The sequence below is a fragment of the Podarcis raffonei genome, chromosome 14 (assembly GCF_027172205.1).
Source record: "Podarcis raffonei isolate rPodRaf1 chromosome 14, rPodRaf1.pri, whole genome shotgun sequence".
Lineage (NCBI taxonomy): Eukaryota > Metazoa > Chordata > Lepidosauria > Squamata > Lacertidae > Podarcis > Podarcis raffonei.
The window spans coordinates 92,909-120,398 of record NC_070615.1 but is presented as its reverse complement, the minus strand read 5'-3'; the positions used below and the strand labels follow the sequence as shown (position 1 = coordinate 120,398).

General features: G+C 46.3%; 1 protein-coding gene across 3 annotated transcripts in view; it reads right to left on the bottom strand.

Moving 5' to 3' along the window:
- CSPG4 (chondroitin sulfate proteoglycan 4) overlaps window positions 1-24,286 on the bottom strand; it is a 123,638-nt gene extending 99,352 nt beyond the window's left edge. The window contains exon 1 of one of the 3 annotated variants that reach the window (XM_053364476.1): window positions 24,027-24,286. In XM_053364476.1, coding sequence (XP_053220451.1) covers window positions 24,027-24,123 — 97 coding nt within the window. In that variant the 5' untranslated portion in view covers window positions 24,124-24,286. The remainder of the gene's footprint in view (window positions 1-24,026) is intronic. The other 2 variants (XM_053364474.1, XM_053364475.1) reach the window with 2 other exon arrangements.
- Window positions 24,287-27,490: the final 3,204 nt, after the last annotated feature.

The window sequence follows — 27,490 nt, the reverse complement described above, 5'->3', positions numbered from 1 at the left end:
ATATCTCCCAGCCCTACCTGGAGTTGCTGGGAGCTGAGCCTTCTGCTTGCAAGGCAGGTGCTCAGCCACTGGGTTATGGACCTTGTCAGATCTCGATGGCATATTTCATCCAGGCAAGCACACTCAATGGATGCCAATGAGAGGTGTGTCCTGTACAAAGCCAAGGGGGTTGTATGTGTGTACACATCTACATAACACGTTTAAATCACAAAGCTTTCCCCTCCAAAACCTTGGGAACTGTAGTTTAGCCTGCACAGAGCTGCAGTTCCCAGCACCTTTAACAAACAACATTTCTCGTGATTCTTTGGGGGTTGGGGAAAATGCATCAAATTTGCTTTAAATGTCTGGTGTGTACGCAGCCTTTAAAAGAAGCATCCAGTTAGGCACTGAGGGAAGCTAGATACCAGACTAAGTAGACTCTTGGTCTGATCCAGGATGATTCTCCATGTATTTTTATGGGCAAAAGAGGCTGGCAGAGAAGGGTCAGGCATTCACATGCACTCTGCTCCACCTCTGCTTCAAAGCAACGCCCCTGCAGGTGTTTTGCAGGGAGAAGGGGCTACCTGGGACTCCTGTACCTCTGTCCATAATGTACTATACAGTTTGCCTTTTCAAAGCCCCCTCAAAATATTTGACCAGAGATAATGCTAGGAAAAAATAACTCCATTATTTTCAGTGGGCATGTGCGCATCATTGGATACTGCTTCAGTTATAGCCCCTTCAACATTGCTTTGTCTCTAGCCTTGCATTTACACAATGTACAGAGTTGAGCAGCCAGACACCTTCCTTTCCCCAGGTCTAAATTATATCTCCAAAAGTTCATTTCCTTCTCTCTTATTTAAAACCACATTCTTTAATTGGTGCCGCGTCATGTTGCTAAGCTGATAAGAGTTGTGGGATCTCTTGACATATTGCAGCCAGAGGCTGTTTAGTAAGGGGTTGGGGGTGTTTGAAAAGCGGTATTTCAATCTTGGTACAGCAGATGAATCTAAATCATGGAAACATTTCTGCTATCTTTCTCCCCCGCCCCCACAACTTTCTGTTAGGTTGAATTTATGGGAGGCAGTTTGAGAACCAAATCTGATACAGCAAATAACATAGGGAAAAGAGAAAATTATATACCTCTTGCTAGAGTGCTGAAGGCAATGGACTTTCTCTTGCCATAACAAATGGGAACAGGAGCATGACCCATTCTTAAGGCTCAGATTATTGTCAGGAGGGTTTGGGGCTGTAAATTATATGCTGAGCTAGTCTAGAAACCAGCCAATATATAAACCAAATAAAGCTTTATCATGTAGCAAAAATATTGCCTTACAACATATGGTAAACATCCAAACAGATTCAGTGGGACACTACAATGTATTCATAAAAGGATCATCCCTCCACCTGTTCTAGGGATACCATAAAAATGGCATCAAAATGGGAAATGGTACCAGAAATTGCATCAGTTTGTGTGTTGATCCACAAAAAGGAACAGGAACCAGGCAATCAAATACACAAATTCCTAATTTTAAGTGCATTGGACTTATGTGATTTCAACCATATGCAGTTGAAGGTGGGCTGGTTGAAGTTGTGCAAGTCCCAAGCAAGGTGGAGAACCTCAGTGCTCCTTTTGTGCTAGGTCTGCTGGGGTTACCTAGTGATAAATGAGCTTTTAAGGGGGCGGGCAAGGCTCACTCAGCACGCTGGCTCTGGAAGACCCTGGGATGTTCTTGTGAAATCTCATGGGACAATCCAAGTTCCTGAGAGACCTCAAGCGAGCATCCCCAGCCTTCCAGAGGGGCAGGAAAGAGGGAGAAACTGAATTCAGTTTACATTTAAAGATGAAACTATCAAATATGCACTTTCTAAAACAACATGAGAACTAGCATGCAGCCATTCCTCAAAATTCTCACTTATATGAACTTTGCAATTCAATTCTCCAGCCAACCTAGCAAATTTGCATGAGGATTAAAACAAAACAACAACAGCAACAAATACCAATTCTGGTAGAAATCTAGAGAACTGAATTTAAGATTGGCGGTGGGTGGGGAGATGAGACACTGAGTGAACTGAGGTGTAAACTACCATTTCCAGAATTCTTTGGGGAAGCCACATGCAGGAGGCTGAACTACATGATCCTTGGGGTAACCTCCTACTCCATAATGCTCTGGCTCTATGAAATGTATGGAATGGATGAGACATGAGAGTTTATCCACATTTACCTTTTGCATTGCTCTTTCCAGGCACAGTTCTGTGTCTTAACTTTTTTTTTTTAACCCACTGTTTAGCGCTCAATCAGAGCAAATGTCCATTTGAGTATTCTGTGGGTTGCCATTTGCTCTGACTGAAAAAAAGGGTGCTTGGACACAGCTTTAAATTGCAGACTGTGCCTAGAATGAACTGAGAAAAGGTAACTGTGGACAAACCTTTAGTATTTGTGGTGACGGGGGGAGGAATTGGAGTATCCTGGGAAAGGGCATAGCTGGCTGGAATGGGACAACCACATGCTCCTTCTGATGGTGACATTGTATAGAAATAGGCACTGCTTTTTTCTGGGGGGATGCAGTGGGACGCATTCCCCTAAACATTTTGTGAATCTAAGTTTGGCCTCATTGAGGGGCAGTATTTCAATATGAGCAGGAAAATGAGAGTACCCCTAAGCAATTTTTTTAAGGAAAAAAAAAGCACTGGAAATAGGGGAGGGGGCAGAAATAGGGGAAAGCCCCAGGTCCAGTTCCCAGCATCTCCAAGCAGAGCTAGGAAAGACCCAATTTTTCATTCCTAGAGAACCACTATCAGCCATTGTCCATAATCCTGAGCTGGATGGACCATCAGGCTGACTCATCCACACTTCCAGTTTCCCAACTGCTTCCCCCCAAGGAAACCTGCTGTTTACTGCTGAATCAGAGCAACATCAATTGAGTTAGCACTGAAGAGTGGGTTTTCTGGGAGAAAGTAGCAGGGCAAAGGCAAAAACCACTTGGACTTGGTTGGACCAATCCTTTTTAGGCATGGGATGAGTGGAAGTGAGGCTGAGCCCTCAGTGTAAGGCATCTCCATAGCTTCTTGTTCCTAACTTCTTCTGGCTTTGCATGACCTTCCAACTGCTTAAATGGATGTCTCTTTTAACCGGCAGAATTTTCCCATTCCAAGGTGTAATAATAATAATAATAATAATAATAATAATAATAATAATATTTATACCCCACTCATCTGGCTGGGTTTCCCCAGCCACTCTGGATGGATTACAACACATATAAAACCACAGAAAGACATTAATAATAATAATAATAATAATAATAATAATAATAATAATAATAATTGTAGGGACTGGGAACAATGCTTGAAAAGAAAAAGCCAACAGAATATAAATAAACCACATATACAAGCTAAAGTATAATGCAATCCATCTGTTTTTCTGTAAAATCATAAACTAGTGACTGTTTAATACTGGCAGGGGAATTTTCCCCTGGCTAGTGTACATCTTGCAACATTTATAGAAAATGCTTAGGCTTGGACTGGCAACTCTCCAGGGACAGGGAAATCTAGAAGGGAGTGAATGCCACTTGGTGATAAGCAGAGGGCAAGACTGCACCTCTGGGAGATCCCCAAAGAAAGCGGGGACTAGACAGGCCAGGAATAAATATGTTGACCAGAAAGTCTGGATAAGGCAGAGGTAGGAAACCTTTGGTCCTCCAGTGCCCATCAACCCCAGTCAATGTGGCCGATGATCAGGGATGACGAGAGATGTAGTCCAACAGCATCTGAAGTGCCACAGGTTCTCCACCCTTGATTTAGATCAAACCCACTTGGCAATCCTAACCAACTGCACCCCTCTGCTTCTGGTTCACCTCTGGCTTTGCCCATGCTATCAATGTCTATCAGCCATGGTGACTATCTTCTGTTTCCACTGTCAGTGTCAGAGGCAGTGAATATCAGTAGTTGGGAATCGTAAGTGAGTAGAGTGCTCTTGCACCTTGGTCCTGCTTTTGAGCTTACTAGACACATCTGGTATTTATCTGTCTATCTCTCTTGGGCAAAAGTGCAAATTCTTGAGGTCAGACAGTGCCCCAGTCATGTCTTTGCCTATCTAAGCTGGTCAATTAAAACCCAGATACAAATAATAGTAAAGATCATTCCCAGATTAAGCCCATATAGATCCTGGTTAGGAACATTCAGCTTGCAATTAATTCACTTTCTGTTGCTAAAAATAAGAGTGAGATAAACATATCCCAGCTAGATTCCCACGATATCTGGTTGCTGTCTCACACCATTTCTTTTCCCCACTGTTTCCCATCAGCTGGAAACTCTTCAGCTCCCTTAGAACTCCAGTCTCAAAAACATGTGGTGCACTGAGGGGGCAGGCAGAGTGAGAAGGAACTATAAATCACTTTGATTGTTCCAAGTAGCACAGAAATTTCAACCAGTATCACGGCCCATTGTTTGGCAGGAGCTTGCCTAACCTTTCATTCTGCAATGAGCATAAGCTGGAGTTTTAACAAAGCCATAAGGCCTTTTAAAAGAAGCATGCCAGCCTGCACAAAAAGTCACCCATTTGTAAAACCATGAAGGCCTAGGAATAATCATCTGCAGTAATAATTCCAACAGCAACAGAAGAGTTGTACATAAGAAGATAAAAATTGTGCATGTGCGTATTTTATAAAATAGTGGAGGGTAAACAGGGCAATAATGTGAATGCCATCTCCCCAAACATGCTGCTCTCCAGATGCCAGGAGTGCCAACGACTCCACGACCATGGGTGCCTGGGGCCGTGGGTGCCATGCAGCATACATGGCCCTAGCACCGAAACTCCCTTTTCCCTCTTTCATTTCCCATCATCCTCTCATTCCACCCACCTGCTGGGATATATCTGGGATGTGGTTTGGCAGAAAACTTGAACTTGTGAAGGGTCTTGTAAGGAAGGCGGCGGCAGCGGCAGCAAGGTCACCAGAGGGCTGGTGTGTTTAACATTATGTCCTGCCAGGTCTCTTAGGCACCCCATCACCAAGAGACAGGCCAGGGGCCATGATCCATGAGGAGGAGCCTCCCTCCCGCTCCAAGAGACGTGCTACTCTGATCCTGTGGCTTTTCCTGGGCTTGACTTGGGTCCAATAAGGACAGCTGCAGCGTGAACATCAGACCAGGGATTCTCAGAGACCCATCCACCCCCCATCATATTCTATCAGCATCTTCAGCCCTGCCTGTGTGTTTGAATCCCCAACACGATTAGAATTGCATGCAGGAGAGCAGGAGCAGGCATGCTAGCATCAGGTCTGCTGTCACCCTCCATGAGCTGGAGGGCTGAATGTCTCCAGCGGGGAGCCTGCTCTGCTAACGTAACCTCCTTCTGGAGTTTAGAATCTTGGGTTTTGCATGAGTTGAGATGGGGTATCCATTGCAAACATTCAGTCCTCCAACTTGTGGAGGATGATGGAGGACTAGCATGCTCACCTCTGCTCTCCCACGCGTGATTCCAGGTGGGTGGGGAATCTGAATACCCAAATAGGTATTTGCTTACTGCTCCGTATTCATGCTTCAGTAACAGCTGAGGGTTGAATTTCCTCTTGGGAAAAGCATTCAGGGGCCACAGCCCCCAACGCCATGTGCACCCTATATGCAGACACCACATTCTCTTTCTCTCTCACACACACCAATTACACAAACCATTCTCTCCCCTACAACCACAGGTGCCAACTCCCCCATGAAGAGACCGGGCACCCACAAATTTTGGTGCCAGGCCCAGGCACGCTACATGGCCATAGCTGTCAAGTGTCCCTTATTTGAAGGGACAGTCCCTTATTCCAGTGCCATGTCCCGCTGATGTCCCTTATTGATGGATGTCCCTTAAATGTCCCTTAAATGATGTCCCTTAAATTTCAAAGGAAGCAGCTCCTCTCCCTCCCTCCCTGCCGGCCAGGGAGAAGAAGAAGAAGAAGAGTTTGGATTTGATATCCCGCCTTTCACTCCCTTTAAGGAGTCTCAAAGCGGCTAACATTCTCCTTTCCCTTCCTCCCCCACAACAAACACTCTGTGAGGTGAGTGGGGCTGAGAGACTTCAAAGAAGTGTGACTGGCCCAAGGTCACCCAGCAGCTGCATGTGGAGGAGCGGAGACGCGAACCTGGTTTCCCAGATTACGAGACTACCACTCTTAACCACTACACCACACTGGCTCCAACTGTGTTGCTTGGCTGTGTTGCTCACCCAATAAGAAGTCTAAGAATGACTGGGGGTGGAGCTTACATGCCTTGTGTGTGGCTAGTTAATGCAAGCTGAGGGGTTTTTTGAATGCTGGACGCCATTTTGTTGCACGTGCTGCAAAGCCAGGCCGGGGAGCCATCTTAAGTTGAGGCTGCATAGGCCTTGTGGTGCATGTGATTCAGATTCTATTCAGTTGAACCTCTGGTTACAAAGTTGGTTGGACAGTGTTCTCGAAGCTACCAGCATGAGTTTGACCAGACTGCAGGAGGACAGGAAGACTGGAGTGCCTGGAACAGGTGAGGCTGCAGGTCCCTTATTTTGGCTGCTGGTCCCTTATTTTCAAGGCTGCTGGCCCCTTATTTTCAAATCTGTAAGTTGACAGCTATGTGCATGGCACCCACAGTACTGGGCACCCAGAGTCGCAGGGTCAAGTTGGCACTCCTGCCTAGAACCCTTTTGTACCCATGACAGTATATTCCCTTACTAAAGTTAAGCAGTTCTGGGTTTAGTGAAGACTACCCAAGAACTCCATGTACACCATTTCAAGTACCAAGGAAAAAAGACTGGATTTAATGGTGTCCATATGAGTGTCCACATGTTGCATCCAATGAATGTACAATCCTAGTACAAAATAGCAAATCAGCAGGTATCTACTCTTTCACACAAACATGAGCCGAGCACCTGCGTAGACACTTCAGTACAACATGTGAACAAGCCTTTGGATGCCGGCAAATGCCCAATATCGCTATCCTCTGGATTCAGCCCTGCTTGTGAAATATGTGACCTTCTACAACTTCTTGAGTTTTAATCCATTTTTGATAGCATTCAATAGCTTACAGATGCTTCAGGTTACAGATGTTTCAGGTTACAGACTCCGCTAACCCAGAAATAGTACCTCGGGTTAAGAACTTTGCTTCAGGATGAGAGCAGAAATCGTGCAGCCGCGGCGCGGCGGCAGCAGGAGGCCCCATTAGCTAAAGTGGTGCTTCAGGTTAAGAACAGTTTCAGGTTAAGAACGGACCTCCGGAACGAATTAAGTTCTTAACCCGAGGTACCACTGTACTAGAAATTTTCATCAAGAGGAGGAATTGAGATTTGATGTATAGCTGGAAAGGACATCAACCATTACTTCATTATAAACATGAGTTTGCAAAAGCTTCACAGATACAGAAGAAAATGTTTAGATTTTGTTTTCCTGGTATGTCTAATTCATTTTGTTATGAGCAATACATCCAGGTGCCTGAGAGCTGTTGCCGCCAGTTAATCTAAACAGGAGTCGCACTTTCTCATTCTGTATAACAGAAGTCTCTGTTAAAGGCTGGCCTTGTTCTAAGAAACTAAGATTATTGCAAGAGAAGGCACAAACTTCTTGCTTGTTTCTTCCCTAATATGTAATGAGTGGACCTGGAAGAAGAGTGCTAACAAACCCTGCCCAATTCCAAACAGTATGGCAGACTATGTGCTGCTGAAAAGTGTTAGGGATTATGGACAGGAAAAAAAACCCTACAACATAAAGAGTGAGCAACATGTGGCCCTTCAGCTTAAAAAAATATCCTAGAGGAAGTCATGTCTGTCTGTTTGGAATCTTGAGCAAGGTCTTTCCTGTTAGGAATGGGGTACGGATGTACCACAATATTTTGTTGCAGTTCCCATTTGTCAACAGTATCAGCAATGATCATCCTGAATGTTCATTCCTGGCAGGATGCAGTGAAACCACTGAGCCTCTTGGGCTTGCTGATTGGAAGGTCGGCGGTTCAAATCCGCACGATGGGGTGAGCTTCCATTTCTCTGTCCCAGCTCCTGCCAACCCAGCAGCTTGAAAACATGCCAGTGCAAGTAGGTAAATAGGTACCACTGTGGCGGGAAGGTAACTGGCATTTCCGTGCGCTCTGGCACTTATCACAGTCCTCCATGCACCAATAGCAGTTTAGTCATGCTGGCCACATGATCCAGAAGAGCTGTCTGTGAACAAACGCTGGCTCCCTCAGCCTGAAGCAAGATGAATGCTGCATCCCATAGTCACCTTTGACTGGACTTCATTGTCCAGGGGTCCTTTACCCTTTACCTAGGCAGTTATCTCAATGACTTCAATTTTTCACACAGCAAGGCCAGTTTTATATCAAGTTTAAATGTATGCCTTTGTGAGCAAATTTTGTAGCTTCTGCTAAATGGCTCGTGGCCACAATACCTCAAGGAGTACCTCTCTCCAGGTGAACTGATCTGATATGGAGTGTTCTCCCAAAGGAAGCTTTGGGGGGATTGTTCTTACTGCATTGTGTATTTTTATATTTTTATACTGTCCTGTGATCCTTGGAAGAAGTGCAGTATAGAAATTTAATAAATAAATAAGCTACCATGGATGTCCCCTTATACCAAATAATTATTGATTCCTCCCCTTATGAGGAATGGTACAAAGGACTGCCTTCGATGCAGGATTTTGTAGAAGTACTGCTTACTGTTCTTGGCAAGTGGTTGAGCTGTTTGATTAAGAGCATAAGAACATAAAAAGAGCCTGCTGGATGGGCCATTGGCCCATCTAGTCCCAACATCCTGTTCTCACAGTGGCGAACCAGATGCCTGCGGGAAACCTGCAAGCAGGATTTGAGCACAACAACCCTGTCCCCTCCTATGGTTTCCAGCAACTGAAATTTAGGAGCACGGCTTCCTCCCACTGTGGAGGCAGAGCATACCCATCGTGGCCATCAATAGCCCTCTCCTCCACCAAAGGAGCTCCAGTGTAATGAGTTCAATTGCTTTACCGTCTTGCATACCTGAGATCACATGGAAATATTCTGAAAGACCAGAAGTACGGCTGAGATCATGGCTCACAGCAAAATCAGACCAACATCAGACTAGTGGTTGGAGTGATGGCCCTGACAAAACAACGAGTAGACTATCCTCTCCTGGCCCAGTGGTAACATTTCATTTCACCCCTCCTGGCCTGTGGTTTAAGGGAAGCCACGCCTGGAATCAATCCACTTCAGTAAGAGGATATACAGCAATGCCTGTGCAGTATTTGGAAGTCATGCCAACACTCTCCAAAAGAAGTGAGAAACACTGACTCTATGTCACTGGTATGTGCACTGCTGGATCGAACGGCCTGGTGATATTGTATATTTTGGAAATGATGAGTGCCGTACTATGGAACATCTACGGTTGGTGCCAGAAGCCAAGTCAACGGGTATATGGGCAACAGTCAGTCTGGCTCAGTCTCTTTTGAGGAAGAAAAGGAGAAAAGGTCACAGTTAGAGAAGGCAGGTAGATGGTGTCGGCTGGTATCCAAATCAGGAAATCTCTGTTCCAAATCTTGCCTCTGCCTTGAACTCAACAGGTGAACTTAGGCAAACAATTTATTCTCTGCCTTAATTTTGCCATCTGCAGTATGATGGATAATGACTCTTTTATGGGATTGTAGATAACAATTACCGTACAACTAAATAAATAAATAAATAAATAAATAAATAAATATTTATACCCCACCCATCTGGCTGGGTTTCCCCAGCCACTCTGGGTGGCTTCCAACAAAACACTAAAATACAATAACCTATTAAACATTAAAAGCTTCCCTAAACTTTAGATGTCTTCTAAAAGTTTGGTAGTTCTTTTTCTCTTTGACATCTGGTGGGAGGGCGTTCCACAGGGTGGGCGCCACTACCGAGAAGGCCCTCTGCCCTGTAACTTGGCTTCTCGTAGCGAGGGAACCGCTAGAAGGCCCTCAGCGCTAGACCTCAGTGTCCAGGCAGAACGATGGAGGTGGAGATGCTCCTTCAGGTGTACTGGACCGAGGCCGTTTAGGGCTTTAAATGTCAGCACCAACATTTTGAATTGTGCTCGGAAACGTACTGGGAGCCAGTGTAGGTCTTTCAAGACCAGTGTTATATGGTCTCAGTGGCCACTCCCAGTTACCAGTCTAGTTGCTGCATTCTGGATTAGTTGTAGTTTCCGGGTCACCTTCAAAGGTAGCCCCATGTAGAGCGCATTGCAGTAGTCCAAGTGGGAGATAACTAGAGCATGCACCACTCTGTTGAGACAGTCCACGGGCAGGTAGAGTCTCAGCCTGCATACCAGATGGAGCTGGTAAACAGCTGCCCTGGACACAGAATTGACCTGTGCCTCCATGGACAGCTGTGAGTCCAGAATGACTCCCAGGCTGTGCACCTGGTCCTTCAGGGGCACAGTTACCCCATTCAGGACCAGGGAGTCCTCCACACCCGCCTGCCTCCTGTCCCCCAAAAACAGTACTTCTGTCTTGTCAGGATTCAACCTCAATCTGTTAGCCGCCATCCATCCTCCAACCGCCTCCAGACACTCACACAGGACCTTCACCGCCTTCACTGGTTCCAATCTGAAAGAGAGGTAGAGCTGGCTATCATCCGCATACTGATGAACACTCAGCCCAAACCCCCTGATGATCTCTCCCAGTGGCTGCATGTAGATGTTGAAAAGCATGGGGGAGAGGACAGAACCATGAGGCAGCCCACAAGTGGGAGTCCAGGGGTCTGAACACTCATCCCCCCCCCACTTTCTGAACACGGCCCAGGAGGAAGGAGCAGAACCACTGTATAACAGTGCCCCCAGCTCCAAGCCCCTCTAGACGGTCCAGAAGGATGTTATGGTCAATGGTGTCAAACGCCGCTGAGAGATCCAGTAGACTAGGAAACAGCTCTCACCTTTGTCCCTAGCCAGCCGGAGATCATTGACAAGTGCGATCAAGGCAGTTTCAGTCCCATGATGAGGCCTGAATTCTGACTGGAAGGGATCCAAATGGTCCGCTTCTTCCAGGTGTCCCTGGAGTTGTTCAGCAACCGCTTGCTCAATCACCTTGCCCAAGAATGGAAGATTTGAGACTGGGCGGTAGTTGGCCATATTGGCAGCATCTAAATATGGTTTTTTAAGAAGCAATTTGATAACCGCCTCTTTCAGCGGGTCTGGGAATTCTCCCTCACAGAGAGAAGCATTCACCACCTCACGAAGCCCATCGCCCAGCCCTTCCCGGCTAGCTTTTATAAGCCAGGATGGGCAAGGATCAAGGAGACAGGTGGTTGGTTTCACTTGTCCAAGCAGCCTGTCCACATCCTCGGAGGTAACAGATTGGAATTGATCCCACGCAACTTGACTAGACAGGACTCTAGCACTCTCCAGCCCTGGCCTTGCTCCCACGGTGGAGTCTACCTCTTCTTGAATCTGAGCGACTTTATCTGCAAAAAACTTTGCAAAATCATTGCAGGAGATCATGTGGCCCATATTGGGCCCCGATGTAGCAGGTGGTTCCGCTAAATTGACTGGTGCAAACTAGTGACTTCCTAAAAATCACTGCAACCCCCCCCCCTGCCGCCCACAAGCCCTGGGTTGCTGTGCATAAGAGACCTGGTGAACAAGCAGTGGCAAGGACAGGCCCGTCTGCTTCATCCAACCAAGTCTCTGTTACACATGCCAGGTTAAATCCTCCATCCATGATCAAGTCATGGATGGCAGTGGTCTTATGAATCATTGGCCTGGCATTGCACAGCAGCACCTTCAGGTCATGTGATTCCCTTGTTGATTCCAATATCCATCCGGTCAGGACCAGACCTGGAGGCAGGGATAGTCCTCAGACAACGACTAAACCTGCCTCCTCTGTAATGACATGGTCTGGTCTAGGAGGAACGTAACTCCTCCTCCTACCCGTGATCACTGAGATCAGTTGTCCCAGTGCATCCCCCCTTGTGGAATATGCTCCAGCCATTTTGTTGGCTGGGACCCACTCCCCAGCAGCCCTGACCCCTCCCCTTAAGAACAAAATAAAACCTTTTTTTAAAAAACACACAATAAAACAATACAAACAAAAAACTGTAAAAATTACAAATACATCAAAATCAAACAAATTCCCAAGCCCAACCAAACATCCATCCCACCCCCCACCCCACATACAAAAAATTCAAAAGGGAAAAAGAAAATTTCAAAACATTTTAAAAAGAACTCTGCGCCCCTCCGAGTCCTCCTGGACAGCAGTAGCAGCAACCGTCCTTATGAGGCCTGTCAGGCCCCGCCCTGGGCCAGGTGGTGAGTGGCAGGAGTGGGGCCCTTAGGCACTCACGAAGACTTTGGACACTTGGAATCAGAGGAGTCTGGTTCATTAGAGCTAGTGGGACATAGGCACACCAACCTCAGTCTTCCCTCAAGCTGCCACTGTAGCTTACAAAGCTCCTTACTTACAAGCAGTCTAGGGGATGACACTGGCTCTCCGTTTCCTCCTCAGTTTCCGTGTTACCTTTGCAGAACTGAGCAGGAAGGAGGGGGGAGGCAAGACTAGGCTCAGCCCATCATTGTCTCTGGTTCTCCTAGCCATTGGCTCTGGCGCCACCTACTGTTGGCCTCCCTGCCTTTTACCCTACCAGTCCTAATAATGAGCACCAGTCTCCACTGCTTGAAATAGCCAGACAAATGATTAAATATTTCTCAACCAGATTAATCTATTGCAGGGGTAGGAGACTTGTAGCCCTCGAGATGTTGCTGGACTTCAGCTACCATCATCTTTGAGAATGGTTATGCAGGCTAGGGCTGATGGGAGTTGGAGTACAACAACATCTGGAGGGCCAGAGGTTCCCCATTCCTGGAATTCTGAGAGGTATCAAAGCTGGTGACAAGCATTCAAGATGCCCATGAATTAATTTGAGGATTGCTCCTCCAAGGTTTAAATGAACTTAAAAGTTCAGGTGATGGAGAAAGGGGAAGAATGTGAACTTTGTAAAAATTGCATGCCATTTTAAAAAATATTTGTGAAAAACAAAAAACAATTTCTTAAGTATTTGTTCTCATTAGAATATCTACTGTTGACCCACAAGAAACTGAGCACTCAAAACTTGATATTTGTCAGAAGCTTATGGCTTCTGTTTCTAGAGTGGCAAATTCTTGCAATTTATTGAAAACCTTTAGAGAAGCCATGGGTGGGTTGAGGAGCAGCTATATGGTGTGGGCCACAGGATTTTCTGGGCTCAGTAGAAAGAACTTTGACTCTCCTTTTCTCTCAGAGTTTCCACGAGCTCAAAACAAAACCTCACACACAGAGATGGGTGGTTGCCAAGTGAGCATCACACAAACTGTACCTTGACACTGAATTTCAATTCTGTTTCCCTGACTGTGGTAAATTTTGAGATGGAGAATGAGGATAAAACTGCATGAGATGCAGTAATTCAATGACTGGAAGCCCTGATGCCCTTTTGTCTAACAAAAAAGCAGCTCTGGGGTCAATTTAGAGCTACCATGTTGTGGGGAGGGAGAGGAGTCCTAATCCTGTGTCCACTTGCTGATTCCCAGACTTAAATTGCCCTTGGAAACTGTGAGCAGTGCTCAAGTTTCCCTCTTCATCAGTCATGGCAGGGATGGGCAAATCTCAGACCTGGAGGCCAAATGTGGCCTTCCAGGCTTCTCAATGTGGCCCTCAGGACTCTCCAGAGGCCATACTCTTCACTGCCACCAGCCTGTGCCCACATCAAGTAATCCCCCCCCCCCCGGCTGGAATGTGTCATTGAATTGTGATGGTGCCTCTTGCATGTGTGTGTAGAAACCTCTTGTGTGAGAGTAGAATCTAACCTAACGTACAAGGGGAAAAGCCACTTCCATGAGTCCATTCACTTTTTGGCCACATTCATAAGGCATATTTAAGGCCCTATGATACCACTTTAAACAGCCATGGCTTAGGGAGCTGTAGTTTGTTAAGGGTGCTGAGAAGTGTTTGGATATCGCTTTTCACCTCCCAGAGCTACAATTTCCATAGTTCCTCATGAAGAGGGATTGATTGTTAAACCACTCTGGGAACTTTAAATGTATGGGGTGAATGTGACCTTTGCCTCTGGTCCAGTCCATCGCTGATATGTGGACCCCAGAAGGTTGCTTACAAGAGAATGTGGCCTTTGGGCTGAAAACGTTTCCTCATCTCTGACTTATAGTAGCCTTTTATGTGTGTGGAGGGATTTGGACGGGGGACGTGGTGCAGGAGCAAAGAGAGAGACTCTGTCTACACACAATGCCGGTGCTAGTCATGCCCCACTTTCCCTCTGCAGCTGGGTTTTGTGAAATAAAATGACATAAATATCTACAATACTGGAACTTCAGCGTCACACACAGTGTGACCTGCATGTGTGAATATTGAGAGGGACAGTTTTGTATGAAAACTGGGGCAGGAATGGATTTATGAGGCTGTCCAAGTGGTGACCTGCAAAATTGGTAGCAGATCTTGAATAGCAAAGCACTGATGACAGGTAAGTGTTAAATATTCTATAATTCAATGCCATTAATTAACATTAATTAATGTTATTTACTATTATCTGTATGATTATAGATATACTGTATTTAATAGACATCCCTAACATAAACAATCTGATGTTCATACATTAATATATAAATAACATTTGTGCTATTTACTCACTGTCCTCTCAAATATAATGAATCTACATTATGTTTCAAAAGAAAATACAGGGTTGGTAATCAGGCTCATTAAACTGATAGCAAACATATTTATTCAAATTTATAGTTTATTCTATTCATTTCTTTTAAACACCGGGATGTAGCAAATCCAATATTTCCATCATTGAAACCATTTCCCAATGGCAAGAAAGACATGTCAATGATACACAAAAAGTGATAGCAGTATGTTTCCCCAAATAACTGGGACAAAAACCAGCTTATTTACCAGAAATCTTAATATATTTCAGCAGTTGGTGCAGATATTAATTCATAATTCACACATTTTTAGTATTCATCAGATCATTTTTCAACACACAATGTAAAGGGCAATGAGTATCAAACTCTGGTCAAAGGGGTTAAATTCTTCAAATAATCAGCCACAAATAGCACTTGAAAAAATTAGTGTTTCTGAAGCCTCACTCCAAGAAGATGGTGGTGGTCTAGGATCTCCAAAACTCACTAAGCAACAGCTCCTGTGATTCCTGGGGGAAGTTATGGCAGTTCAAAGGGTGTAACACCTCTGCCCCCAACATATGCTTTCAGTGGAGATAAAGCCTTTGCCCTCCTCTGTCTGTGTTCAGCTGGGAAGAAGAATCCTCTGCCCCAGTTAGGACAAAGCATGGGGAAACTGGCAGACCACACATTGGCAGAAGGATGGTGACTGGGTGGGGAAATCTGAGCCAGTCTTCCCCAACCTCGTGCCCTCCAGATACAGCCAGAATGGGGCTGATGGGAGTTGTATTGCAGAACATCTGCATTGTGTTCCAAAACAGTTTGGGGAAGGCTGATCCAAATGCTTCCTTGCTCTCGTCCTTGAGCCAGACCTGATAGAACCATTCACAATTTCAACCTTAAGCAAAGTAGTAGCAGGAACAACTTGTGCTATCACAGAAGTTGCCAAAAAGGGGGGAAGATAGAGTCTCTACTGAGAATCAAACTCCTTTTTAGAGATCAGAGAGGGGATGGGAAGAGCGGGTCTCCCTTCCTTCTGCACCACTGGAGCAACAATCCAGGCAAATGGGTGGAAGAAAGGGGGAGGGAGAGAGGAAGGCAGGCAAATAAGTGGAAAGGGAAAATTCTGATCACACCTTGTGCTGAACCCACTCTGAAGTAATTGTGAGTGCATCATCAGCGGAGCATGGCAGATTCTGAACTGGACTCAGAATCAACTGAGGGAACGCAGTGGATGTAGCCTACCTTGATTTCAGCAAGGCATTTGACAAGGTGCCCCATGATATTCTTGTAAAGAAGCTGGTAAAATGCAGTCTTGACTATGCTACCACTCAGTGGATTTGTAACTGGCTGGCTGACCGAACCCAAAGGGTGCTCATCAATGGTTCCTCTTCATCCTGGAGAAGAGTGACTAGTGGGGTGCCACAGGGTTCTGTCTTGGGCCCGGTCTTATTCAACATCTTTATCAACGACTTGGATGATGGACTCAAGGGCATCCTGATCAAATTTGCAGATGACACCAAACTGGGAGGGGTGGCTAACACCCCAGAGGACAGGATCACACTTCAAAACGACCTTGACAGATTAGAGAACTGGGCCAAAACAAACAAGATGAATTTTAACAGGGAGAAATGTAAAGTATTGCACTTGGGCAAAAAAAATGAGAGGCACAAATACAAGATGGGTGACACCAGGCTTGAGAGCAGTACATGTGAAAAGGATCTAGGAGTCTTGGTTGACCACAAACTTGACATGAGCCAACAGTGTGACGCGGCAGCTAAAAAAGCCAATGCAATTCTGGGCTGCATCAATAGGAGTATAGCATCTAGATCAAGGGAAGTAATAGTGCCACTGTATTCTGCTCTGGTCAGACCTCACCTGGAGTACTGTGTCCAGTTCTGCGCACCACAGTTCAAGAAGGACACTGACAAACTGGAACGTGTCCAGAAGAGGGCAACCAAAATGGTCAAAGGCCTGGAAACGATGCCTTATGAGGAACGGCTAAGGGAGCTGGGCATGTTTAGCCTGGAGAAGAGGAGGTTAAGGGGTGATATGATAGCCATGTTCAAATATATAAAAGGATGCCACATAGAGGAGGGAGAAAGGTTGTTTTCTGCTGCTCCAGAGAAGAGCACACGGAGCAATGGATCCAAACTACAAGAAAGAAGATTCCACCTAAACATTAGGAAGAACTTCCTGACAGTAAGAGCTGTTCGACAGTGAATTTGCTGCCAAGGAGTGTGGTGGAGTCTCCTTCTTTGGAGGTCTTTAAGCAGAGGCTTGACAACCATATGTCAGGAGTGCTCTGATGGTGTTTCCTGCTTGGCAGGGGGTTGGACTCGATGGCCCTTGTGGTCTATGATTCTATGTGTAGTGTAGTGGTTAGAGTGCTGGACTAGGACCTGGGTGGCCTGGGTTCAAATCCTTGCTCAGACATGAAGCTTATTGGGCCATTCGCTGTCTCTCAGCTGAATCTGCCGCAGAGGGTTGTTATGAGGCTAAAACAAGTTATTTCACTTGGAGTTCCTTGGAGGAAAGGTGGGATATAAATGCAGGAAAAAGTAGATCATTTTCCAGAAATTCCAGGCATGGAAAGGTGAACTCTCCTTGATCCTTGCCCATCCTGGCTTATAAAAGCTAGCCGGGAAGAGCTGGGTGACAGGCTTCACGGGGTGGTGAATGCTTCTCTCTGTGAGGGAGCCTTCCCAGACCTCCTGAAAGAGGCAGTCATTAAACCGCTTCTTAAAAAAACAACTCTGGACCTGGCCAATATGGCCAACTATCGCCCAGTCTCAAATCTTCCATTCTTGGGCAAGGTGATTGAGCAAGTGGTTGCTGAACAACTCCAGGCACGCCTGAAAGAAGCGGACCATTTGGATCCCCTCCAGTCGGGCTAGAGGGACTCCGAGCTGGAGGCACTGTTATACAGTGGTTCCGCTCCTTCCTCCTGGGCTGTGTCCAGAAAGTGGGGGGGGGATGAGTGTTCAGACCCCTGGGCTCTCACTTGTGGGCTGCCTCACGGTTCCGTCCTCTCCCCCATGCTTTTTAATATCTTTATGAAGCCGCTGGGAGAGATCATCAGGGGGTTTGTATTGGGTGTTCATCAGTATGCGGATGATAGCCAGTTCTACCTCTCTTTCAGATTGGAACCAGTGAAGGCGGTGAAGGTCCTGTGTGAGTGTCTGGAGGCGGTTGGAGGATGGATGGCGGCTAACAGATTGAGGCTGAATCCTGACAAGACAGAAGTACTGTTTTGGGGGGACAGGAGGCATGCAGGTGCGGAGGACTCCCTGGTCCTGAATGGGGTAATTGGGCCCCTGAAGGACTAGGTGTGCATCCTGGGAGTCATTCTGGACTCACAGCTGTCCATGGAGGCACAGGTCAATTCTGTGTCCAGGGCAGCTGTTTACCAGGGCAGCTCCATCTGGTACGCAGGCTGAGACCCTACCTGCCCGTGGACTGTCTCACCAGAGTGGTGCATGCTCTAGTTATCTCCCGCTTGGACTACTGCAATGCGCTCTACGTGTGGCTACCTTTGAAGGTGACCCAGAAACTACAACTAATGCAGAATGCAGCAACTAGACTGGTAACTGGGAGCAGCTGCTGGGACCACATAACCCCAGTTTTGAAAGACCTACATTGGCTCCCAGTATGTTTCCGAGCACAATTCAAAATGTTGGTGCTGACCTTTAAAGCCCTAAACGGCCTCGGTCCAGTATACCTGAAGGAATGTCTCCACCCCCATCGTTCTGCCCGGACACTGAGGTCTAGCGCCGAGGGCCTTCTGGCAGTTGCCTCACTGTGAGAAGCCAAGTTACCGGGAACCAGGCCTTCTCGGTAGTGGCATCCACCCTGTAGAACGTCCTCCCATGAGATGTCAATGAGAAGAACAACTACCAGACTTTTAGAAGACATCTGAAGGCAGCCCTCTTTACAGAAGCTTTTAATGTTTAACAGACTACTGTATTTTAATACTTTGTTGGAAGCCACCCAGAGTGGCTGGGGAAACCCAGCCAGATGGGTGGGGTACAAATAAAAAATAATTATTATTAAATTATTACTATTTCTAAGTCAGATGTTGTGCGTGGGTGTGGCCACTGGCAGAGGAATGGGGGGTGGGGGGAGCGCACTGCCCCCAGCACCATCGGGGAGGGGGGTACCATCGCAGCCGCCCCCTGGACATGCGCCGCACACCCCCCCCCACTGGCAGAGGAACAGGGGCGGGGAAGCACATCACCCCCAGCACCATCGGGGGGTACCATCATGGCCGCCCCACAACACGCACCACACACACCCCACCGCACCAGGCGCCACGCCCCCAGGACACATGCCACGCCCGCGGGCTGGACGCCACACCCCCGCTGGCGACGTGCTGCAAGCCATGCCCCCACCTGCTCTCCGCTCCCAGTGCCGGAGCATGCAGTTCTGTCACTGTTCCCCACCGCGCTGAGCGCCATGCCCCCAGGAAGCATGCCACGCCCCCAGGATGCACGCCAGCCACGCCCCCAGCGGTGCCGGAGCATGCAGCTTCACCACTGGGTGTGGCCAAAGTCAGTGGTAGGACACCTGCTTTGCATGCAGGAAGATGGTTCAATCCCTGATAATCTTCTGGAAGGGCTGGGAAAAAATCCTGTCTGAAAGCCTGGAGAGACACTGCCAGCCAGTGTTGGCAACAATGAACTTGATGGTCTGAGTCAGTATAAAACAGGTTTAGGTGGGTGGGTGCGGGGAGAGAGGGAGAGAGAGAGAGAGAGCCTGCATTATGGGCAACAGGTGGAGAGTATGAAAGCCAAAGCTATCTTTAAGGAAAGGCGCTGCTGAGACTCTCTGAAAGGACCCAGAACCACATGGCCATGTCATGCTGCTTCCAAGATGGATGAGGTTGCATCTTCTCTTGGTTGTAGCTGCCCTGGCAAAGTCAGAGGAGAGGATGGAAGAGAAACGAGGACAGTAAAAGGGAGGCAACGGGACAGCCATATGCCAGCAGTGCCAAGTTATGCAAACTGTCATATGGGAAATCATGGGCACTGCACTTTGGAAATTGTTTGGCATTATATGTCCCTGTTTGCCTACTGTCTTGCAATAACCCACACAGAAGGAACATGGGTCTGTTCAGTCTGTTTGTTTCCATCCTGCCCCAGCAGGGTGCTACCACCTCATCTCATTTTTAAAAACCGCAACATTACTTCTTTTTAAGCATGTGCAAGAAGACATCTATTTCTGATGTATAGGCTCCAAGTGCCGTTGTTTATGTAGCCAAAATGGCACCACCCACACAGAACAGGCAGGTATGAACAGGCTGGACTTTCCAGAAATACCCAAAACTATTTTGAAAACTATAAAGATGAAAGAAAGAAAAAAAAGAAAAAGAATAAAGGGGGGAAAGAACATTATACTTCTGAGCAGCTGCTTGAACACAGGAGATTGTTCTGAGTACCAGAACTAAGCAGAGCTCATAAGAATTCAAGGAGAGTCCTGCAGAATCAAGCCCAATTGTTGTTGTTGTTGTTGTTGTTGTTGTTGTTGTTGTCATCCCATCTTTCTCCCTGACAGGGACTCAGGCAATCATTAAAAACAATTAAACATTAGCAGACTCTCTCAATCTAGCTATGCAGATCATTCCAATAAAAACATCACAGCACCAGTCCTTTCCATAAAAACGTTCAGTTCTCCGAAGCATACACCAGCTGGCAGAAAGACAACAAGCGGGGGGAGCTAGTCTAACTTCTCTTGGAAGGAAGTTCCAAAGTTTGGGAGCGGCCCCTGGAAAGGCCCTCTCCTGTATCCAAAAAAAGCATTATTGTGAGGGTGGCAGGACCGAGAAAAGGCTCCTTTAAGGCCAGCATCCTGTCCTCACAGTGGCCAACCCATGAGAAGCATGCAAGCAGCACCCGAGTGTAAGAGCAATTCTATCCCCCAGCAGCGGAGGTAAAACATAGAGGTAATTTTAATCTGCTTAAGTATTTTAAGTTTTGTAAGCTGGAAAGTAGGGTTGTACATTTTTCTTGATTTTATGGCTTTACCTTTTGTAGACCACTTTGAGGTTTTTTTTACAATCAAGAGATGTATACATCTAAATGAATGAATGAATGAATGAATGAATTGGTAGCCATTGATATCCTTCTCTTCCATGCATTTGCCTAAACCTATCCTAAAGCCTCCCCCACCCCTGAAAAACAGTGCACACAACCTCTTCTGCTTAGCTTGTCACATATAAGGGATAGATGGAATAAGCTCTTTACCATCTAAGGCAGGTTCCCCATAATAAGCTCACAGAGCTTAATGAGGCTATATTATAGGTAGTTTGGTACAAACCTCTCAGAGTCTGCAAAAATCAGAGATTGGAGATAGCTTGTGTATATTAGGAATACTTTTTAGATTCAAGCTAGGAGCCTGTAACAAATAACATGAGTGCTCAATTCAAAATTTCTCCCCATCCCTGGTTTTGGTCCTTGTTGCTTTCTGACAGTTGCAATAATTCAGTGACAGTAAAAATCACAAAGGGGAGAATTTCTATGACAGAGGCTTCTCCAGTCTGGTGTCATCCTGATGTTGTTGGACTACAATTCCCATCAGCTATAGCCAGCTTGGTCAGGGATTATGACTTATGGTCTTCAAACAAAAACATCTTGAAGGTCCCAGCCCACAGAGAGGTTAGGCTGGCCTCAACTAGAGCCAGGGCTTTTTCGGCTGTGGCTCCAATCTGGTGGAACGCTCTCACAAGAGACTAGGGCCCTGCAGGACTTGACATCTTTCCGCAGGGCCTGCAAGACAGAGATGTTCCACCAGGCCTTTGGCCAGGGCACAGCCTGACTCCCTCCTTTGGCAATCCTCAAAGAACTCTAGCCCAATGGTTGCCATTAATCTGATTGGAATTAATTTTATAATGAAATGATTTTAGAATGTTTTATCATTTTACTGTTGTTAGCCACTCTGAGCCTGGCTTCGGCTGGGGAGGGTGGGATATAAATAAAATTTATTATTATTATTATGTAAATTGTAGTTCAGAAAGCCAGGAGGGCACCAGGTTGGTGCAGCTACTCTAGAACTACCCTTGGCCGGGGTGACCAAGATGGTGTCCTTTAGATGTCCTGGAGTACAAGTCTCACTGTCTATTGGCCTTGCTGACAGGGGCTGATGGGAATTGTAGTCCAGTGGCTTCTGAAGGTCACCATGCTGGCTATTCCTGATGTATACTTGGCAATCACTCCTTTGGGCCACCTAGTCTCAACCAACTTCCGCAACATTGCTCCTCCTGACCTGAAGCCTTGTGAAGTTCTTTTCCTCTTAGATTAACCTCTTCTTGACTAAAATGTCTGTCTTCTCTGTCTTTTGCCTCAAGTCACATACCATTCCTTCAATTTCTGTTCTCTCCTTGCCTCTGGACTTCCCATGTCATAGAGGCATAGAAGCATAGTGCTAGAAGGCTCCCTGAGGGCCCTCTAGTCCAGCCCCCTGCAAAGCAGGAATCTCAACTAAATCCTTTTGCTTCTCTGATTCCCAGGGACTTCTTTCAAGTCCTCAGGCTGCTTAAAGAAATTCATGTGAGGTTTTAATCTCAACCACACTAACAACTTCCGTTGTCCTCACAGAGCCTGTTGCTCTGCTCCCCAAGCAATCAAACATTCCAGTCCCATCTCAGTCAATTAATATCAAACATTTCACTGCCACTAGTACAATGTGATAAGAATGTACCATATTTTTCCATGTATGATGCCCCCATGTATAAGACAACCCCTATTTTTCTTGAACCTTAAATTAAGAAATCAATATTTTAAACATCAAACAGAATGACTTTGAAATAGCAACCCCAAGATCGCCCAAAGTCATTGCCTTTTTGGGGGAGATCGCTGCCCTGCAGCCCCCATGCCACCCTGCACCCCCTACCATATATTAGAACATCAGCTGCAGTCACCCTGTAATGGTTCACTGAAGTTCACACACTGGTTTATGGAAGTGGATTGGCAGTTCCGGCAGCTTCTTCACAGCAGCCACGGGAATGTAACAATATTTAGCAAATCTAACAATATTTAGCAAAAAACATTGTCTTATACATGGAAAAACCCAGGACCCACTCTTAACCCACACATGCATCTGGGGAGCCATTTCTTAATCTTTTACCAATGGTGCCTCTGCTGTCACCCAGCATGAATCAGGCCACGACCCACTAGTCCATCCCGACCCACCAGTTGAAGACCAGTGATACAGATAGATTTAATTGATTCCTCCAATGCAAAAGATGCATATGGGTCATTGCCAAAGAGTCACTACTTCTATAAAAGAGAAGAAAGAACATGTGGCCATTGGGAATTCATAGTGCCACAACCATCAGAAATCCCACACAGCCTTTAGGTACTGGCCACACCCTTTAACTTTCCTCTGCACAACCACAATGTGCACGAACATGCTCCTTTTAAAGTCCTGACATCCATTGGGAGTCCTGCACTGGACCCACACTGGAGAACTAGGTTCTGTAGCTCATAGCACAATTCAGATTTCTGGGTAACTAGTGTAAGAGTTTTTCGCAGGAGCCTGCAAGCCATAATCAGCTCCAAACATCAAGTCATTCATAAGCAAGGCTCCTGTGTGTGAAAGCCCTACACAAAATGCACACTGCTGGCACTGTTCATTTGCTACCACCAACCATTTATGGGTGGCTCTGGTGGCTTTTAGTCGGCAAAAAAGGGTAAAGCTCCAAGCTGACCCTCAGCAGGAAAAGATGCTTGGGAGTTTTGCACTCTGATTGGTCTCTCTGTAGGAAGATCTCGAAAAGATGCTGCTGCTCCATCTAGTCCCATCTCTTGGTAGGCATATCTTGCCTTTGAGGTTGACTTTTCCTTCCTATCTCATGAGCAGACAGCTAAGTAGACCCAGGTACAGCTCAACCTAATGTGTTCAACCAGTGAGGCTGTTGCACAGCTTCACATGCAATCAGCTTGCTATTATTGTAAAATTTCTTAGGGCAACTTCTTCAGGATCAAACATAGCCAATTCAACAGACACAAACAGATTTACCAAAGGATATGGCTCCGGCAGATAACTCATCTCATCCATCAAAAGAAGCTGCACCTTCAAGGACGGTGCCTACTGTCTCTCACTCTGACAACCCCACATTGAAGCATTTCTCATGTCTTATTCAGATCATCTCCAAAACGAAACCCTGACCCAAGCGCTTGAATAATAGAGGCTCTGGAAGTTGTGACTGAGACCTGTCAATAACCTCTCTGTCTGCTTTCCTAACACAACTCCTAAACATATTCCTTCACTGATCCTGTGGCTTTAGGACAAAACTACATGCTACAGCAATCCACTGAGAGTCCTTTTGCATGCATGCTTGTTATCCATGCGTCTCAGTGACAAATGCTCCATATACGCCCCCCCAGACAAACAAACATTTTCTCCCGAAAAAGTGGCTGAAACTTCGGAAGGAGAAGAGATTGGGGCTTACCTCCAGACTCTGGGTTTGCATGGAGTGGCAGTGTATGTAGCAGAAGCTGGAACATGGGCAGAAGCACAGGCACCACTGAAGGAAGGCTGGACCTCATGGTATTGCCTGGAATGGGCCAGAGAGCGGCACTCAGACCATTCCCTGGACACTGAGAAACAAGCACGCAAAGGAGGCACAAGCTACAGACACAGCCTGTCTGTTTTCAATTGAAGGTTCGGCTACTACTATATTTAATAAGCTTGCAGCTGAGGGAGGGGTGTTCTGAAGTTCCCCACCAGTCAGAAACAGGGCTGGGTTAAAACAGATACCTCTCATGTTACAAGTCAGTTCCCCTTCTTAAAGGGCTAGTTCTTCCCCCTCCCCATTTCCCCTTTTAGAAACTCTTTGAATATCTCCTCCTTCGCCTCCTTCCCTCTCTGTCATAACTTTTTGGGAACTGGCCAGGCTTTCAGCTCTTTGTTTTTCGGCATGGTTCTTTCTGACATGGCTGTGTGAAGGAACTCAGGGAGGTTGTTTGAGGCTACAGAGAGATGGTGTTTGTCTATACATAAAGATAGGGCTGGCCCAATAAGTTTTGCTCCCTGAGTCAAAGGGCATGGTGTACCATGGGACTGGCAGTTGAATCTTACATGAATGCTGGTGATGGGAGAGCACCCTCTACTTCACCAGAGTCAGCAGTTAACAGTTAACTTTGTGGGAGCCAGGAGAGGCCATGTAGCATGGACAGCTCTGTCCTCCAACAGATGGGAAAAGTCAGGTAGCTTAGGATGGACTGCCAAGAGCCTACTGCCCCTGCCTTTGCCCCTCAGCACCTGCCACCTGAGGTGGTTGCCTGACCTTGTTTAACAGTAGAGCTGACTTTGCTTTAAGACTTGGATGGCCAGATTGCAAACTATGGGAACACAGGAAGCTACCTTAGTCAGGCCAAAAGTCCACCTAGCTCAGTGCTGTCTGTTGACTGCCAGTGGCTTGCTAGGATTGCAGTGTGCTGCCTGGAGCTGCTGGGACTCTATATGCAAGGCAGATGCTCTACCACTGTGCTACAGCCCTGCTGGTTTCCTTTAAAAGTGATGAGACATTCCAACCAGTGACTAGTCAGGGGCTACTTTCTTTTAAATGGAGGCAGATTCAATAATTATGGGAACCCCCACATTGCAATCTGCAATGGTACTGAAACAAGTTTAGCCCCTCATCTGAGTCAGGGGAGGAGCTGTCTGACCTGGTAGAGTCAGATGCCTGTGTTCCTATCTGTTCCTCAAGAACTAGACTTTAGAAAACATCCTTTTCCTATAAATGAAGATGTACACGTTCCTGTTGTGGAACTATTGTTGATATGCTGTTCTTTATGGGTGTTTCTAAAAGACATGGCGAATCTGGTAATGAGATCAGGTTCCACAGTGGCAGCAGTGGCAGTAGTTGCTGGAGTGGTAACTGGGGTCCTTGCTAGAAAAATAGCAAAAAAACATAGAAGCTTGCCTCATTCCGTGTCAAACCATTTGTGAATTTGGCTCAGTCTTGTCTGCGCTGTCTGACAGCAGCTCTCCAGGATTCTTAGCCAGAGAACATTCCCAGCCCTACCTGGGAATGCTCAGGATTGAACCTGGGACTAATCTGCATGCAGCACAGATACTCTATCACTAAGCTATGTCCCTTTCCCCTTTAAGGCAACTGTTTGCATATTGGGGCCACATAACCATCCTGTTACCTAAGGTGCAAATAACTAGACAACACCCAGCATATTGGTTTGAGATCAAATAAGGCCACAACTTTACTGCTTACAGATGTGAAGGTTTGGCCATAGGCATTGTGGTAAGCAACTTCGAATGTCACTCCTGCCTGTCCACTGGGAGTGTTTCTGTTATGTAGTAGCTTGGATCCTAGAACAATAGGCAAGTAGGATCCTAGAATGCAACAACTGATTGGCTTGCAGGAAAAGACCAATCAGGCTCCAGGAGGGAAGCAAAATCAGCCAATCAGACGGAACTCATTGTGTAAATAATGTATATAAAAGCCTGAGGTTTGGGGGGCAATTCAATCACTGTTTTACAAGCTGCAATAAAGAGCATGGAATCACTACAGGACTCCGAGTATTTTTCAGTTTCTAAGGGTGAAGCCAGTGGGTGGCGGATGCCCTATATCCTACGTCAAATTGGGCTGTCCCCCAAGTGGTCTCCATTGGAGGTATGGTATGGCCCTAGCCCCCAGCTGGGCATCAGACAGGAGCCACTTCTCCCAGATCCTTTTATCAGGATACCCTTACCTGTGGAGAGGCAGGCAGAGGCTACAACCTGCCCTTCAACCTAGACTAGGCTTTCCCAATGTCTATCCGCCTTACAAAGTTGTGACAGTTGCTATGAGGTAGGTGAAATTCCAAATGGTGGAACCAATTTTCCAGATGAGAAAAAAATCCTGCTCAGCCCCCAAAATACGGCAAACGACATTGTCCACAGCAAGGTCATACCATCCACAAAAACCTTAATCTGAGAGAGGGAGGGTGGATGGGAGAACTGAAATGGTGAGAGAGAAAGGCCCAGGAGGCCAGGAATTTATCCTTGCCCTGGGCGTGGGGCCAAGCACAGATATTGGTCAGTTGGCCCTGCGTTCAATTCCGATTTAGCCCAGAGGAGGCCCAGACCCACCCACAAAGCTGCCCACCAGAGAAGAGGTGAATGGACTTAATGAATGCAACATCAGTGAAAAGAACTGGATGTGTAGTGTATTAAGGGAAATGTCATTCTAAAAGATGCACAATGGAGTTTTTTTTCCTCAAATGAAAAGCAATATACGGTATTTTGAAAAGGAGAGATATATGCAAAGGGAGGCAGTGGAAACTCACCCCATGCAAATGGAGCGTGCAGGGTCAAACATTGAAATCTGTGAAATTTGGCTCCATTATAGTTTTCCAAGGGGTTGTTTGGGCATAGTCCCTGGATACTTTTGTATGCACAGTTTCAGGGGATCAGATCACCTCCAAGAAAGAATCTGTTGTGTTTGCTTCTTTGGAGTGATGCCTCCATGTGTATAGTACAATGCTGTATTGTCAAACAGATGCTTTTGCAGCTGGATCTCCCCAATAACTCACTCTAACAAGCTTCCTGTTCCAGCCTTCATTTTTCACAAGCATCACCTTCTTGTCCAATATTCATAGTTCACATTATGCTGCTGGCCCCTTTGATTAGACATTTTCCAGAGTCAAAACCTTGTTTGCTTTGCTTCCCATGGAAGGAATCTTAACCTTAATGTGAGTTTCTCCTCTCGTTGGAGGCCTGCAACACCTCCTGCTTTAGCAGCGGTGGCAAAATTTAATTAATGCATTGCTTATTTTTCCTTCCAGGTAATTAATAGCATCATAAACCTGGCTTCCTAAGATGTTTATGAGCACATCCCTATGGTTCCAGTAAATTCATTACTTAATTCCATTAAGACACTGGGGTATCACTTTTAACTGAGATTTGCTAATTCTG